General features: G+C 50.4%; 2 protein-coding genes across 2 annotated transcripts; one reads left to right on the forward strand and one right to left on the reverse strand.

Annotated features, from left to right (window-relative positions):
- Nucleotides 1-2,749: 2,749 nt before the first annotated feature.
- Nucleotides 2,750-8,838, reverse strand: PDCD1 (programmed cell death 1). The gene is made up of 6 exons (XM_033068919.1): nt 8,736-8,838; nt 7,071-7,295; nt 4,789-5,121; nt 4,366-4,518; nt 3,766-3,800; nt 2,750-2,968 (listed from the first exon to the last, which is right to left on the reverse strand). The coding sequence occupies exons 1-6, from the start codon at nt 8,836-8,838 to the stop codon at nt 2,750-2,752; spliced, it is 1,068 nt and encodes a 355-aa protein (XP_032924810.1).
- Nucleotides 8,839-11,865: 3,027 nt separating this feature from the next.
- DYNLT2B (dynein light chain Tctex-type 2B) lies at nt 11,866-16,546 on the forward strand. Its single transcript, XM_033069279.1, has 5 exons — nt 11,866-11,998; nt 12,371-12,504; nt 14,039-14,108; nt 15,712-15,775; nt 16,395-16,546. Exons 1-5 carry the CDS (start codon nt 11,931-11,933, stop codon nt 16,440-16,442), a joined length of 384 nt encoding a protein of 127 aa, XP_032925170.1. The 5' UTR covers nt 11,866-11,930; the 3' UTR covers nt 16,443-16,546.
- The last annotated feature ends 663 nt before the right edge of the window (nt 16,547-17,209 follow it).

The raw sequence follows: 17,209 nt of genomic DNA on the forward strand, positions 1-17,209 counted from the left end.
ATAACCCAGGCATGTTGTCACACATCCAGCTTTCTGCAGATGCTGACAGGGATCAGTCCCAACTCTTTGAGGTCTCCCAGAGGGCTCTGGCCATTCCCCATCATCAAGTCCCTAGTGCGGGACCAGGGTGAGGCTCTCCAGAGATCTCAGCTGGTGTGTGGTCACAGGGGGCTGACGAAGCATTTTGGCAGTGCCGGTGGTGGCAGCCACTCCTCGGGGGAGCGCTGGGTGTCCGTGGTCGGAAGTGATTGCTTTAACTGCCAGACCAGACTGTACAGGAAACGCCGCAGCTCCAGCACCCACAAGAAACACCTTGGCTGGTCCTGGGTCCCAGCACAGCAGAAGCTGTGCCACACTGATGGGGGGCCTGAGGGGATGTGTGTGGGGGCGGTGGTGTTTGGTACAGCAGCTGTGTGAAGCTGGGGGTGTGCACACAAATTTGTCTGGTGAGTCGTTTGCACATCTGCGTGCTCATGAGCATTTGCGTGTGCATGAAGAGCTCCTGCACACAAACACATTCAACTCTCCATTCCCAGGAAGGATTCTGGGGTATGGGGCCTGACACCCATCTCAGGGCACTGCTTGGTTTGGGGATGCTCAGCCAGCATAGCCAGTGCCATGCCAGGTGCAGAGGAGTATAGCTCATGTCTGTTAGTGCTGGGCATCCTGTGCTCCAAGCAGGGATTGGAGATGGTGTCTGGCAGCCTGGAGCATCCCCACCACTCACTCCATGCATCTTGGGGCCCCAGCTTTCTTCCCTGCAAGGAGGCAGTCAGGTTGATGGGGATTGTAGGGCCACAGGCACTGCTGCAGGCTGGATGCTCTCCCGTGGAAAATGGCAGTGGGAGAATCCTTTGCTACACCTCCAACCCCACTGGATGGCTTGGGAGCCTCTGCTCAGCTGCAGACCACCATCCAACCAGAGAGGAAAGGACTCAGCCCCAGCTGCATTTGGACGAGTCATAGCTGCAGCCAGGGGGTGCAGGAAGTGCTGAAGATCTGGCACCTCTGCTGCCTGAGAGGTAGGATGGAAAATATGAAGCAGGGTCCACCCTCTCAGAGATGTCAGTGCCGTGTCTGACGGGAAAGCAAAACGCAAAACTGCTGACTGAGTTCCCACTTTCCTGCTGCAGCTGCCTCCCGCCTCGGTTTTCTGGGCCCTGCTGGCCACAGCAGGTCTCTGACAGAGCTGCTGGGGCACAGAGCAGGGCTGCTGCTGGCAAAAAGCCCCGATGGGCTGAACCACAAACTGGTGTGAGTGAATGGCATGGGACTTACGGTACTGCCTGTGGAGGCTACTGGGGGACTTCAGCAGCACTGGGGCCAAAGGGAGCATCCATTGTCCTACCCTGAAGAAAGGTGTAAGCTATCCTAAATGGTACTTATCCCATCTAGTCCCCTCTGGAAGTTTCTCATGGACTTTCCAGCCCCCACAGAGTACAAGATACGGTGCTTGGCTTGCCTCACCCTTTCCCCCAGCACCCAGATTGGCTCCCAAAAGGCTGTGCTGGTTTTACTGCGGGTAAGGGAGGAAGAAACCTGTTGACAGTGCAGCCAAAATTTGAGATGCAAGTGACTCTTCTCGGTTTTCACTGAGTTTCACACTTTCCTGGCAAGTCTCTGCTGCCTCCAAAGCCACTCCTTACTGAGGTTTCTCCTCTCTCGAGCAGCTGTCACTTCTTTCCGCTCTGGTTTCTGGCAGGTAGCACATCTCTTTCAAGAGAGAAAGTGGAAGTTTGAAGCCAAAATAGCTGCACTGAGGACCACACTGCGAGCTTTGCCCTGGCTGATGGCAGCCAGACACCTGGCACAGCAGGGATGTTCATCCCCATGGACTGGGTGAGTGCCCTGAGACGAGCCTGATTAAGGGGGAGTTTTGGCTTGCAGCCATGCCTGGGTGACCAGCTCAGACAGGGGCAAGGGGAAAACGAGCATCGACCTCTCTAAATTCTTAAGAGTAGCTTTGTGGAAGAACAGTTTGCATATTATCTCACAGAGAGGCCCAGGAACCACAACAGATGCTGCCACCTCCCAGCTCTGCCCTGCACTGCAAGAGCCGTTATTTGCCTGCCCACGCACTTGCCATCACGAGTCAACAAACTCCTCGGATGTAAAACTCTTTATTCACCCCCATGGTCAGATCTGACTCCCACTTGGGGAGGGAAGGACACAGGGGTAGATTACCCCTCATGCAGAGGAGGAAAATGCCTGGAGATAGGCGGAAGACCAGCTGCCTGCTTCCCAGGGATTTCTGAATAGCAGTACCTAGGGCAGCCTCTGCTCCAGGCAAGGAGAAGCTCACAAGAAGCCTCGGGCTCCCATGAGTAGCATCTCACAGGATTCATTCAAGTTCTAACCTTCAGCATTTTCTTCAACATATGCTTTGATAGTTGGTTCACACCTGGGGCAGGGAAGTAGCATGGCCACTCCAGAGAGCACTGGGTTGAGGTAGAAAACTGAAGTATAATGTAAATCACCTTTGGGACAGACCTGTTGGCATCACTGCTCTGCCCCAGCCCATCCTCCCTGCCCTGAGTGAAGAGGCAACACATGGAGCACAGCAGGGACCTTCCTCATCCTGTGGTACCCACCCCACGGCCACAATAACACTGTGGCCAGGACTGTTCAATATTGACTCCAGCAGCAGCATCTCTTGTTGCTTTAGTCCTGATATGCTGGATTTTTCCCAGAGTGAGGGACTGGGGCAGCCTGTTCATGCCCACACCCTTGTGAGGAGGGTCCCTGACCCTCAGCAGGGCTGTGATGGCAGCTGTCGAGTCCTCTCATCCAGATGTTTCTTGCCACGCTCTGGTGTCACAGGTTTCTCCTCAGGGAAGACGATGGTGGCATATTCAGTCTGCTCAACCGGCCAAGTCTTGGGGGGCACTGGGGTGCACTGGTCCCTCTGAAATTCCAGCACGCCATAGTCCACAGTGGATATGGACACCACGGGGGGCTTCTCTTCCTTCTGCAAGATAACCCCATTGTGGTGGTTCAACATCTGGAGGTACCCACCATCCCCAGCACAAGCCCCGTCTTACAGCAAGTGCCAAAATCAGCTCTGAAGCATCCTGAGAGGCTGAGAGTGAAAAACAGCAGAAAGACCTGGGGTAGAACATGCACAGAGGAACCACATCATGAGCCTTGGGGTCTCAGCTCTCTGCCTCTGCAAGCAGGCTGGACTCCCTGCCTGCCTGGCCATGGAAGGCAGGACTGTGCTAGGAGCCCTTTTCCCACCTCTCCATTGGACTCCAAGGTAGCACAGTGTGCAGGAGAAGAGCCTAGGGCTGAGTTTGCCCAGCCCAGAGAGGAAAGAGCAAAGGGCAGCCTACTCATTGCCTTCAGCCACCTAATGAATGGGGTTGGAGAGAAGATGGAAACAGATCCCTCCTAGAGGTGCCTGGCTAAAGAAAGAAGAAAACAGGCACCAGCTGCAGCAAAATAAATTTTACCTTGATGTATTGGAGGGAAACATCCTCCCATTTTCTACAGCAATATACTCCACTGTCAAAGATAAGCCTGCTTTGAAGAATGGACTAGAGAGTCCCATCCCACCTCGGGTAGTTTGATTTTGTGGTGGGGTTGTGCTGCTGCAGATGCAGAAAAGCAGTTGTAGCTGTGCAGAAAAGATCAAGCAGCAGCAGAGAAAACAGAAGTGAGATGCTTGTGAAGAGCTGATAAAGGAAGGTCCAGCACCCTCCTCACCCCAATGATGCAACGATGCTCTCCTGCAGGACAGCTGGGTGACAGAGGCGGAAAACTCACCGCTGCCATGTTTTCATTTGGTGGTTTCTGCAAATCTGCAAAGTAATACGCTTGGTTAGAGGAGGTTTGTGTGCCTCATAAGCTGGCCCACCCCCACTCTTGTCCTAAATAACACTGAACACCACAACCTTTTCACCACACATCCTCTTTGTCCACAGGGTCTAACACCCTGAGCATTACAAGGACAAGTGAGACACCAGCCCACAGTGTGGGGTTTAATTTGGATTAGTGGAGTGCGGCACAATTCTCTGTGAGAGTCCCTGGGTGCCTGTGGCAGGTCTGAGGTGATGCCCTGTGCTGCAGCAGGGTGAGGTGCTCCAAAGGTTCCTGGGCAAGGTGCATGGGAGGGATTCAAGTGCACCATTAAGGCATCACACTAATGGGTGGTGTAGAGCCACTGCACATGGTCTGGGGGCTCTACAAAGGCCAAGTAGGGCTTAAACCATCCCTCTTCCCCAGGCATGGAGGTATCTGTCTCATGGGGGTATGCCACAGCTGAGTTTAGTACATTTAACCAGTCCCTGTACCCCAGGCAGCTGCAGACATCTGGCTGACCCCAGGTCCCAAACTGGGTTTGCATGGCCTCCAGGGGAATCATACCTCCTCTCCTGAATGTGAAGATGAGGTAGCCGAAGATCAGCAGCACCGCCACTCCAGCCAGCACAAGGATGCCCAGGAGCATAACCTTGATGTGCTCTGAGGGGTTGCCTTCCTCCATCTCTGGCTCATCAGTGGCATTCATCTGGGGGGCTGCTGCAATAGCCATTCAAGAAAGGAGGAACAAAACAGCAGGTCAGGAGTGTAACATGGCCTCTACAGTCCTTGTGAAAGGCACCAGGGGAACATGAGGCCCCTCAGAAAGGGCTCAGTGCCAGGTAGGCTGTCATAGCCCCATTACTTCTCCAGGGTTGTGCTCTCCTGACCCACGTCAGGTCCTCTGCCAGCAGGTTACTGCCTGCCTTAAGCCCTGGAGCTACAATGGGATTGGGACCCATCCCCATCAGCTCAGCCCCCCAGGCTGACCTGTGACTATCAGCTGGGACCGGTTGCTCTCCATCACTTTCTCAGACTCAGAGAAGGTGATCAATACACAGTAGTAGGAGCCTGAGTCATTCTGGTGGAGGTTCAGGATCTCAATCACAAAGACAGGAGCGCGGTTGCTGAGCCGGTACTTCTCTGTCTCTGTCATGGGCTTGTGTCGGCTGATCTCAGCAGTTTTTTGGCGTTGGCTGTGGTTGATCTCCTTGTACCAATTGAGCCTGTAGTCTGAACCAGAGTCATTCTTCACAGAGATATTGCAGAAGAAGGTGGCTTTGTTACCTTCAGGGAGAGTTAACACTGCTGGGGAGATGGTCACTATTTGAGAGAGAGGAAACAAGGAGCAGACGGGGTTACAGCAGGCACAGGTCTCAGAAACAGCCATACCCCTGTGTGGGAGCCAGGGATGCAAGCCCAGTCCACATCATCACTCTGGGACCTGGGCAGGTACATCAGCCCATGTCTCTCCCATTCCAAATATGAGCCAGTGGGACTGGAGCTGGAGAAGGACTCTCAGAGATAGTAACTCTACTGTAAAACAGTTTCAGCAGACCAAACTGTGCTCTGGGGTACCTAAAATTAACACTGAACACCTGTACCAGGGAAAACAGACCTTGGGGGTTGTATTATTTTTAAATATATGCTGTATTTTAATTTCTGAGTCATCCTCTCTCCAGCTGAGGCTCACTCTGAAAGTGAGTCCCAGGTTGGGGCAGTGCCCAGTGGTGCAACTCATCACATGCCTGGCTGGAATGCTCTGGCTCTTCCCACTGCACAATGCTGGGAGCTCAGAGCAGGCAGGGGTTGCCCATGGCACAGTATTTGTCATCTCCAGCCTGAGACCACCTCACAGGGCAGAACCTGGAGCTTACAGTGCCATCCCTTTCCAGGGACCTCTGCCCTCCTTATGTGCGTGTGGGTAACCAGGCCCTGGGGCTCCAGCTGGGCTTGCCAGGCTGCTCCCACCACAGAATCCAGTCAGGCACAGCCACAAGCTCCTCTGCTTTAGCACCAGCCCTGCTGCTTCCCCTCATTTCCCTGCCCATTATCCCGGTGGGTTCATCCACCCTGCATGGTGGGAATGCTGTGAACCAGGCACACAATGCCCTGCTTCAGCCAGTCCCACACAGCAGAACATGGCAGCTGTTGCATTAATTTCTGTTCAGAGCAATGAAGAATGGGAAGAAGCATTTTTCACATGGATCACCTGACCAAGATATTCAAACCACCATGGCTTTGAAAAGTCCCTGTCAAAGGAAATCTGCCTTCCCTTTTCAGAAATCGCCACCACAGATAGCAGCCCCAAGGCTTGCAGGCAGAGTAAGAAAATCTCTCCCATCCCTCCAACTCTGGCCTGAGGCCATGGGACCATAACCTCAGCATCACCAACCAGAAAAGGAACCTGGAAATTCTGTGAATAAATACAAGATCAGATGGAAAACTGGGCTGAGAAATGAGGAATGAGACCAAACAGGAGGGGGCAGGCAGCACTGGCTGTGCTGGTGTCCACACCAAGAGAAGGAATTTTTGCCGTGTTTTGGTCTTCTTGTGTTTAACAGGAAATACTTGGCAGGTTCAGGGCTTTATTTCATACTAGTGCCATGCCAACAACGAATGAAGTCCTCGGAGGACTTCTGAAAGTAGGTGTTGGGTTTACATGTTTTCCTCTATCTTCCCAGCTCCAGAGGTAACATCTGCTCCAAGAGACACCCAGCCCTCTGCCCACCCTCAAGGCAGAAAATACATGAACCCACCAAAGAAACAGTGGGCTGCAAGGAAGGGGAGAGACAGCTTCACCACAGCTCTCATTCACCCTGCCCAGACTCACACCTTCCCTTCAACCTTGCTCTCTCTCTCAAAGTTCAACCCAGAGCAAGGACCCAACATCCCTAAGGATCAAGACCAAATCAGGAGTTGCAGCCCAAGGGTGCAGACTGAAGCTGTGAGAGCTAGAAAGAAAACTCCACACCTCACTGGCAAACCCATAAGCTCAACACCAAACTCCAGCCACTGCCACTGTGTCACAACACAGCTCTGGTGTCAGCACTGTGTGCTGGGGACCTGTTCCCTTCTCCATACTTTAATCCCATTTCTGCCCCAAGAATCCCCAAGTCCTTTGCTTCAGTTGCACATACCCAAAAGCTTTGGGTTTTCTGCCTTCTTGATGCCAGAGCTAATTAACTACAAAGCTCCCAGCCCTTAGACATTTTCCACCAGCTGCAAACGACATGGCCATGCCAGTGAGCGTGCCACGCTCGTGTACCTACCCTGGCGGCAGCAGGTCAGCATGGGCCCACAGCTGAGCAGGATGGTACAGAGGGCAGCCAGGGCCACCTCCACGCTGCCCCACACCTTCTTCGAGGCACCTGGAGCCATGGTGAGCCTCTCTGTCCCCTGCCCAGGCGGGTGGGAGGTGATGTGCTGTGCTGTGTGTGCTGTGCCGCTCCCGGCTGTCTCTGTGCTTCCTTCCCCGCACAGCAGCTTGTTCTCTGCTGTACACAGCAAGGGCTGGGTGGAAATGAAACGTGCACATCTCTGCCCCAGAGGGAAACCCGGGCTGCCTCCCTCCCCCAGCTTCCTCCCCACAGAGGCAAGGATCAGCTGAGCCAGAGCTGGCCCCCTCCCCTCCGTGCGCACTCCTAGCATGTTCCCATGCAGGTACCCAGCTGCCAAGCAGCAGGGACAGGCACCTCTGAGCTTCACCCTTTTTGGAGAAAACTTCCAGGGATGGAAGAGGCAGGGACCACAAGGGACATGTCCTCAGCTCAGAGCCTGGCCCATAAGTAAAAGCAGTCCTGGGTTTCCAGGCATCCACAGGTGCTCCCACTGGGTGCCCAAGGCGGTGGAGTTGTGGGACATGTGGCATGGGTAGATAGGGTCTGAGCAGCCATGGGGCACCTATTGGTAGGCTGTTCTTACCAGGATGGGATGGGATGGGATGGGATGGGATGGGATGGGATGGGATGGGATGGGATGGGATGGGATGGGATGGGATGGGATGGGATGGGATGGGATGGGAGATAAGGAAGAGGGGAAGGAAGATGAGTTTTGCCTCCTTACGTGTGTTTCTTCTCAGATTTGAAGAGAGCAAGGGCAGGTGCCCAGGGTTAAGGTGCTGTTATTGGGGTGACATTTGCAGAAGACTCCTGTAATTTTTTTTTGCCATCCGTGCTCCCCGCTCACCACACTGACTAATACTGGCATAGGAAATAACCAGTGGTGAAAGCAAGCTCCTCTGCTTCTCTAGAACACAGCCCCAGTGCCCCACCATTTTGGAAAGTTTCAGGGGAAAATTAATAACTGGGGAGAAGGATGTGATTCTAATGATGACTTCATTATTTTTCCAAGCTTTCAGAAACAAGCTGTGGGGCTGGGGCTTGCTGACCTTTCACTTTCAAACATGTCCCTGGCAGACGAGTGGGCTGGGGCAGTCACCCCTTATTTCATAGAATCACGAAATTGTAGAATCATTGAGATTGGAAAAGATTCTCAGAGAAGACCATCAAATTCCATTAAATCCATTAACACAATACCACCAGGATGGCCAAACTGGGATGGCCAAGGAGGGGTTTCTGAGCTGGGGCAGGCAGAGCTCACCCTGGGAGGATGGCTCAGTCCAGCCTGTCTTGGTGCTCTTTTGCAGTCTCCTAGCATTGCAGCATCACTCCTTCCTCATGAGCTGCTGGCACTACTTTGAGCTGCAGAGCAAGGTTGGGTGCTGTGCCCACCTTGTCACCTCTCTATGCCACCTGGCCAGAGGCCACCATGGTGCCTGGATGGGTGGCAAAGAGAGCCAGTCTCCACCATGTGCAAGGGTGCACATGGGTTTTGACTTGGACATCACCTCTTTCTTCGTAATTTCCTGGATTCCCACTAAAAAAACCCCTGACTAAACTAAACTAAACTAAACCTAACTCCAGGAAACAAGGGACATGACAGCAAGGAGGCTTTTCCGCCTTGAGGTTTTATGTCCCCAGATGGTGACACCAGGCACTTGGGCCAGGTGTGGGGAGGCTTGTTTGGCACTTGCCACATGTTTTGGTTTCTAGAGGTGGAAGATGTGATGGGTATCACCACCAAGATCACAACTCAGTGAGCCAGGGATAGGCAGGAAAAACTGGCTCATCCTCCCCACCCCATGCGGCAGCAGTGGAGGGCTGATTAGAATCATAGCACGAACTGCTCAAACTTTCCAACACACACTTGAAATAGCTATAAACTGGTACCCAGGGCGGGGATGCTGCCGTGTCCATGTGAAACCAATAACAGCAAGATGACCTTTTCTCTGAAAAAAAAAAACAACAGTGATGAAAAGAATAAAAGAAAAGATCAAGGAAGCTGCTAGGAAGTTGCTGTGGAGGAAAGTGAGGTGAGCGGCAGTGCCAGCCTCAGGTGTCAGCATTGCAGAGGAGTTTGGCCCCAGCTCCACAGCAGCCCTGGGACTTCAGGCAGGCTTTGAACTCTGCCTGCACCCTGCCAGACCAGCACAGCTCACCCTGACTCCTCCACCAGGCTCTCCAGCATGAAGAAAAACAGCCTGGCTCCAACCATGATGCAGCTCCCTGCTAGTGCTGGTAAATCCCCTCCAGCCCAGTGGGGTGGATGGTACATCTTGGGGTTTGCTGACATGGTCATAAAAAGATCCTTTGGTGCTTAAAAAAATATTTTTTTTTTCTGTGAGCTGGAGCATGGCAAATTGCATAGGACAGTCCTTTTCTATTTGGCCACCAAAAGATGAAAACAAAGTCTAAAAAGGAAGGATAAGGAGAAATAAGTGAGAAGACAGTTTGTTCTTTAAAACTAAGAAACAGCAACTTCAGCAAGTACATGTCACACCAGTTCATTGGACCACAAATGTCATGGTTTTTCTTCAGCCAGAAGCTGGTGAGTTCCATCAACACAGCTGTGACCTAGAGGAGGGCCCGACCTTCTGCAGCCATCACTACTGGGGCACACAGCTATCACCTGAGCACTCACCTCAAAGGGTTGAGCATCAGCCCCAAAATGGTTTAAAAGCATCTGGGGTATTCAAGGAGCACTGAAAAATTGGAAGAAGAAAAAGTAAGCTGTGATCAAACATCTCTGATGGAGCTGACTGAAGCCCAGAACTGCATGACCTTGAAGTCCAGAGAAAGCATAGCTTTCCAAGTGAAAGAGGAAACACAAACTGCCACAAAAAGATGCTGAGGAATAGAAGCCCCCACGTTCCAAAGATCCTTCCCCTAACGGTTTAACTGAATTCACATCTGTGGGTCTGACACAGGCGGGAGCTGAGCGGCTGGGGTGAGAAGAGGAAACGGTTAATAGTGTTTGCAAATAAACACAGAGTCTTGAGGTCTTTCGTATACTTCTCAGAAATTATGAAGGTCTCCACAAACGATTTGCATGAGCAGCGAGACCTGACCCTGCGGGGACAGGCAGCGTCCTGTGGGTGTGAGTAAGCAGCGGTAAGCAGTGAGTAAGCAGAGGGATGGAACAGATACACAAGTGTTCCTTTAACAAGCAGAAACCTGCAGGGCAATGGTAACTGCGATGGGAAGGTGCCACATGAGTTTGGCAAGGGACCAGTATCACCTCCAGCATGGCAGTGAGCGTTCCTGCTGGTGGGCAGAGCTGACACCCAGCCTGGTGGTACTAAGGACTCTGACAGTCCATCTCTAGCAAGAGGTGCTGGTAAAGTCTGTGGAAATTAGGAGCTGCTGCTGCTCAGGGTCTCAGCAACCCATCCATGCTCAGAGCAGGTTGGGGCAGGATCTGGCACCACCTGGGATACGCCTGTGCATCCCAAGCAAAACTCTGGCAGTGGTACTCCTTTCCTCCGGGTGCAACCTCACACCTCTTGTACCCAAGGGGCACCTCCGGGCACACACAGCCCCGTCACAGTTCATGGCCCTCTCCAGCCTCTCGTCCGTGGCAGCAGCACAGTCCACAGCAGCACTGGCTGTGCCTTCACACTGTTTCCATTCAGAGCTGGGTGAGGCACACAGGGACCTTTCTCAGCCGTGTCATCCGCTGCACGTGGGAAGCACAATCAATTGCAAAGATCGCTGCTTCGAGATAAACTGCAGAGGAAACAGAATGTCGGCTTCTCAGCAGGGGCTGCAGCACATGCTGCCTTCCCTGGGACACACAGCAGCCATGGGCAGGGAAAGGGGCACAAGGGATAGGGTTCTGGAGAGAAAGAATTTCAGGCGTATATGGAGGATTTTAGAAGTTGCAGGAGGAAAGGAGCAAGGCTGGGATCTCCTCTCTGATGTCTGGGATGTGCAGTACAGAGGCAGGGAGGGAGCCCTCCAAGCCCTGGGCAAGGCTGAGTGCAGGGGAGCTGGTTTGGGGCAGGAGGGGGCACCAGGGAAGCACCCAGTGGGGCCGGGCTGCCTTGCCCCACTCTCTCCCCATCATACCTCCAGCCACACCACAGACAGCAACCTCTTCAACCCTTTAATTACACAGTCACAGAATCAATCAGGTTGGGGAAGACCTCTGAGATCTGACTGAACACCAGATCATGACAATTACAGCATGGCACTAAGTGCCACGTCCAGCCTTTCTTTAAACACTTCCAGGAACAGTGACTCCATCACCTCCCTAGGCACCCAATTCCAATATTAATCACCCTTTCTATGAATAAGAAACTCCTTCTAATGTCCAACATAAAGCTCCCCTGGAACAGCTGTGCCCTCATGCTGTTGCTGGTTGCCTGGGAGAAGGGACTGACCCCCCCCGGGCTCCATCCTCCTTTCAGGGAGTTGTAGAGAGGGATGAAGTCCCCCTGAACCTCCTTTTCTCCAGACTAAACACCCCCAGCTCCCTCAGCTGCTTTTCACAGGACTTGTGCTCCAGACCCTTCCCCAGCTCCACTGCCCTTCTCTGGACTTGCTCCAGCACCTCAGCGTCTTCTACAAGCCATTGTAAAATCGTACTATTACTACATACCCTGCAATTATTACCGCGATTATTTAGCACTTATTTACCAACTACTTCATCGTACAAGTCTTTTTTATTGAAGGAAAAAAAAAAAAAAAAAAAAAGACCCGGTCCCCGGGGCGGCGCCGCCGTGACGCGGGGCGGAAGCGGCGGAGGCGGCCGCGGTTGTCCCGGGAACCAGCGCCGGGGCCTGCGGGGCCATGGGCGAGCTGGGCCCGGACGAAGGGCCCGAGAACACGTACAGCCTGCGGCCCGGCCTGCAGCAGCGGTGAGACCGCCGGGGATCGGGGCGTTATCGCCCCGGGAATGTGGGAGCGGCGGCGGGAATGTCGGGGAGGGCGCCCCTGGGCATGAGGGGCTGGCGTGAGGCGCTGGGAGCGGGGAGCACCGAGAGTTTGGGGGTCGGAGGGCAGCGGCTCCCAGACCAGCTTTGAACACTCAGGTGGGGGATGCTGCAGCTTCCAGTGGGGCTGCTTTCACCCCTGTTGATAGCTGAGTTTTTTTCCCCATGGCTTGCCATCTGTCATTTTTCTCTAGTACATGAAAGCTGCATTTTCCCAGGTGGCATTGTGTATGTTTCTATGCATTGTGTGAACTTTCTGTTGCACCATTTTTTAGCTTTTTTTTTTTACCGTGATAGATTTAAGTCATCCACAGTAAAAGAATGCATCCATACAATACTGAAGGAGAAGCTGACCAACGTACAGTACATCCCAGAAGAAATTCCTGAGCTTACAAAGTCTTTATCAGAGACAATAAAAGACAGACTGAAAGGTAAGGAGGTTTGCTGGGGTTGTAATTTCTTTTCTTGCCATGTCCTCTTGCTTTTGACAAGATCCCTCTTTCTTCCTTTATTCTTGAAACTTATTCCTTCCCCGTTGGCTGACTCGAGTCTGCTGGTATGAAGCAATCTGTCCTATATATGTACATTCCTTGCCTGCGGAACTGGAGACCTAATTCAAGCAGACAAGATTTGTTTTTGTATAGCTTGGCAGGTGTGTGATGTCAGCCTTGGAGGTCTGCAACTTGGAAGCTGCCATAGAGAGAAGAAAGAAGTGATGCTTCATTGCTTCTTGCTTCCATAAACAGAGCCACTCCTGCTCTTTTTCTTCTTTGAGTTAGATCAGAGCTGGAATAGCAGTGGAGATCAGAACAAGCTCAGGGGGTGTAGGGAAGGGGGAGAGAGGAGCAGTCAGCCAAGGAAGGGTGTGACTACGGCCTTACAGCACTGGAAAAAGGTGATGCTGCTGCACAGGATGCCCTCAACAATTTTTGAGTTCAAGAAGAAAAGTGCAGGCACCAGCGGGTGTTTCCTGAGTTCTGTGCTGGAGCAAGTACATGGATGTGTGTGCTGGCAGGGGCACTTTTTTCCCTTCCTCCTGGGGACAGGCTGGTGCTCCATCTGCTGGGCTGGCCTGACATGGTGCAGGAGCAGTGGATTTGTGCTTCTCCCAGAATTACACATCTGCTTTAAAGCCAGCAGCAGCAGTGTTCATGCTGAGCTCCTCTGCACAGGGCTTGGCTTCAGTAATGTGTAACCACAGTGGCAGCAGCCTGAAGCAAGGCTGGCCCGGGGTGGCCACTCTTATCAGCTGGCATCTCTGATAAGAATTGACGTGTTGGATGTCCGCAGAGCCAGTGTGCTGTGTTCAGTCCTCCAGTGGAAACAGGGCACTGGAGTCGTCCCAGGACACTGCTTTGTTGAAGACAGGCATTGGGATCTATATTTGATTTTAAACATGCTTGCTCTGATTTGGCTTCTGGAACATTGCCATGGCCTGATTAGATTTGGCCTGTGCCCCAGAGGTACTTCTTTACTGTTGTGAAACAATAGCACATCTCTGAAGGCACATTAATAACACAGCTATTATGTAGCCTTTTATATCACTCAGAAGCAAAGGAAACATCTCACATACCTTTGCATCAAAGAGCAGTTTTAAAATAAGACCTTTTTTTTTTTTTTCAAATAGCATTTTGTCCACCAGCAGCCTTATTTATGTTTTTTCCATATGGCCAGTTCTTGAAAGTTGTCAAAGCAGAATGCTGACATACAGTGTGCCTGCTCAGGCGTGTCTTGTGCATTAGATGCATCTTTTGATGGATGCCAACTACCCTGTTCACTTCAACTCCGTGGTACTCCATACTAGGAAAATGAAGCTTTTGCAAAGCAGTCTGTCCACTTGGCTATTTGCATAGGTTTGTACAGCCACTTGCTTTGTAGCCAGAAATCTTTAGCTTGCAGGGCCATGTTTTGGGCTCATATTTCTAAAAGGTTATTGCTCTCACTATTATTTTTTTCTGTCTCCAGAGGAGGGATTTGACAGGTACAAGATGGTGGTGCAGGTTGTCATTGGAGAACAGAGAGGAGAAGGAGTGAAGTAAGTTTTGCATTTTCTAATTGCATTTCTATCATGTTTTTTGGGTTTAGGCATTTTTTTCCTTTGGAAGCTGCTTCCAACTTGCCTAGCTACAGAGATCTGTCTGCAGATCATAAAGTGTAAATAACTTTCTTTTATAGTGGCAGCTTGAGTGCTTAGGTTGTGACTGGTTGAATTAGCCAGTGATTATTGACTCTTGTGGTGGTTCTTAGCAAGCTGAAATGCTGAAAATAATTTTTGAGGAGTGTGACAGCAGCATTTTGTGTTGTATTCATGATGAATTAGGGGATACCCCCCATCCATTTCCAAGACCCTGCTGGAGCACAAAATCCGTGGTAACTCACTTCTGTCTAAAGCCAGAAAGCTTCCATAAGTGCTTCATTTGCATATTTCAGAAGTTTCAATTTCTCTAGTCCCCCTACAATACTGTCATGGGAACCAAGCCTAGATTCCCATGTGGGTGCTTGCAGTCACCTCCAGATGTCTGCGGTCAGACAAAATAATTCCTTGTGGCTGCAGTAGTGGGCTGTAGCTTTCCATTACTGGTGGGTAGGGAGAAGACAAAAGGGAAGGCTCACAAGGTTTATGGGCTTTATCTGCTGGGCTTGTCTTTATTATTGTGCCTGGTACTCCAGCAGAAGATAAGTGCAGCAGAGCTGTAATCAGATCTGCTGCCTCCCTGTTCTGGAGGTCAGAGAGGAATATCTGCTGCTCAGGCTTTTGTCAGGAATGTCTGTCTGCAGGCAGACTGCTCCAGAAGCACCGTGCCAGGATGAACAGTTCAATGTTCAGGTGGTCTGATCAGAAATGTGAAGTCCAGCCACACAGGCTGACAGAGCAATTGGGGATATTTTCCAGTTTGCAACAGACAGGAGGCAAGATTGAAGCACAGTCATTGACATCCTTAATGCAAAATGCACCTTAGTACAGTCAGGTGTACATTTTGGAACTGTGCCCCGAAAGGAATCGTGTCAGCTGAGGCTGGCTGGGGCAGGCAGGGAGTGGGACACTTGCAGTGGAGAAAAAGGAATTTCAGTGCCTTTACACAAGGCAGCAGAAAGGTCCCATATGCAATATCCCATTATGGTCTAGCTGTTTGTCCTCAGGGTAGGGCTTGGGTGTAGAGGTCCATCAGGATAGTCAGGGAACAGAGGGTATAGATAGGAAAAGACTTGAAGAGGTCATGGTCTCGTAGCGTGGCATCTGCCAAGGAATACGATAGCTCCCTATAAATAAATTGATTACGTACCATGAGGGTGCAGGAGGTGAAGGACAAGAACAAATAACTAAATTAGCCACTGATATGCATAGGCCAGAAGTCACAGATTCTTAAGCACCATAGCAATGAGGTTTCAAGCCCTGCTGCACAGTGAAGGTGGCAGGGTTGAGAGCTGAGAGTTTGAAGGTGGAGCACGTACAGATGGGATTACAGCATGTGGTAGAATTCAGCAGTAGAAAACTAGGCTTGGGATTCGGGAGCACACTTCCCAATTCCATTGCCTTTAAAGCAAGCTAAGTTTGGTTTTGAAGAGAAGTATCTGTGATCACTTACGTCATTAGACATGAACTGTGGGTAATGTCCCTGTCTGGTTCCTTTGTCTAGCATGGCTGCACGATGTTTCTGGGATGCTGACACTGACAGCTGTGCTCACGACGTGTTCATTAACGTAAGTATGGGCTGATTCCCATGGGAAGTGCAAGGCTACTTGCTTTTGTGTGAGAGGCAGAGTGACCTTAAGTATGGAGCAGAAAAGAAACAACTACTAGAAAGAAGAATCAAGATTATTGAAACAGCCTGATTTACATCCTTATTCACAAAACATACTTAGATACAACAGCCAACAAAGTACAAGTTCTCTCTTGAGTAGGTGGCGCAGTACAATTCAAAAATCACTATAGTCACACCATTTTACTGATGGGGACAGAAATCACAAGACTCAAAGTCTTTTCTTCCATGCTTTGCTGAACTACAGTCATGGAGCATGGCTGAAATCCAGGAGCCAAAGTCAAGGTTTTACTTAACATTTTATTTTATTTTAAACCAACATCTAGATACCTGCGGGTGTGTGGATGGAGGAAATTGAGGCACTTCTGGCATTCAGATGCACTGATGTGGGTTACACCACAAGTGAGGTGAAGAAGAAACTTAAATAAAAGACAGAAAATTGCAATATATTACCATACAGTTATGCTCTGGTCTAAAATGTTCCTTGAGGTTTGCCTGTTCCACTAGACTAGCAAAAAGCTTGACTAGACTAACCCAGAGCCTTTCTCTGTTTTCCCCAGGACAGCCTGTTTTGTGTGGTGGCTGCATTTGGCTGCTTCTACTATTGAAGGTGACAAAGATTGCACAGAAAGATGGACACTGGGGAGAATGCTTTGGAGTATTTTTTATTTAAGTGCACAAAAGCATCATATTCTTCCTTTAGTACATAAAATTAACAGCTCTACGAAGCACGTCCTACACCTGTTCTACACACTACAACATTCCCTCTTCCTTGTGGATATTATCATTATTACTATTATTATTATTATTATTATTGTTATTGTTATTGTTATTGTTATTGTTATTGTTATTGTTATTATTATTATTTCCTTTATTTAAATGGCCCTTTGATTTTATATAGTGTTGGTTTTGTCCTAAAAGTGTATTGCCAATAGCCATTGCTTCTAAGGCAAATCTAACTTCTGTCTCTAAAGGGTTCTGTTGCTTTATTTTTATTTCTATGAAATTAATGAAATATTTATAGGAGAAAAACATAATAAATCTATGAGTTTAATATTTCTTCTCCTGTGGCATTTTCTTCCACTCTATAAAATGCACTGTCCTGGATAGCTTGTCTGCATTTCTCAGGTGAGTATTTTGACAATTCTTTGCAAATTAATCCGTAAAGCTGATCTCTGATTCTAGTTATCCAGATTTGTTCCTGTGACTCCCACAACAACTGGGCTATGAATCCCAACTGTACCACATGAGATGGTATTAATTGATGGAAAGTCGAGGTATTTAGGACATTAGGTCAGGCCAGCAGCCCACACACCCCATGACTGCCAGAGTGCTCCCTGCAGTAACTGCTCCTTGGTTTAGTGCAATTTGGCAT

This window comes from Catharus ustulatus, chromosome 10 (assembly GCF_009819885.2).
Source record: "Catharus ustulatus isolate bCatUst1 chromosome 10, bCatUst1.pri.v2, whole genome shotgun sequence".
Lineage (NCBI taxonomy): Eukaryota > Metazoa > Chordata > Aves > Passeriformes > Turdidae > Catharus > Catharus ustulatus.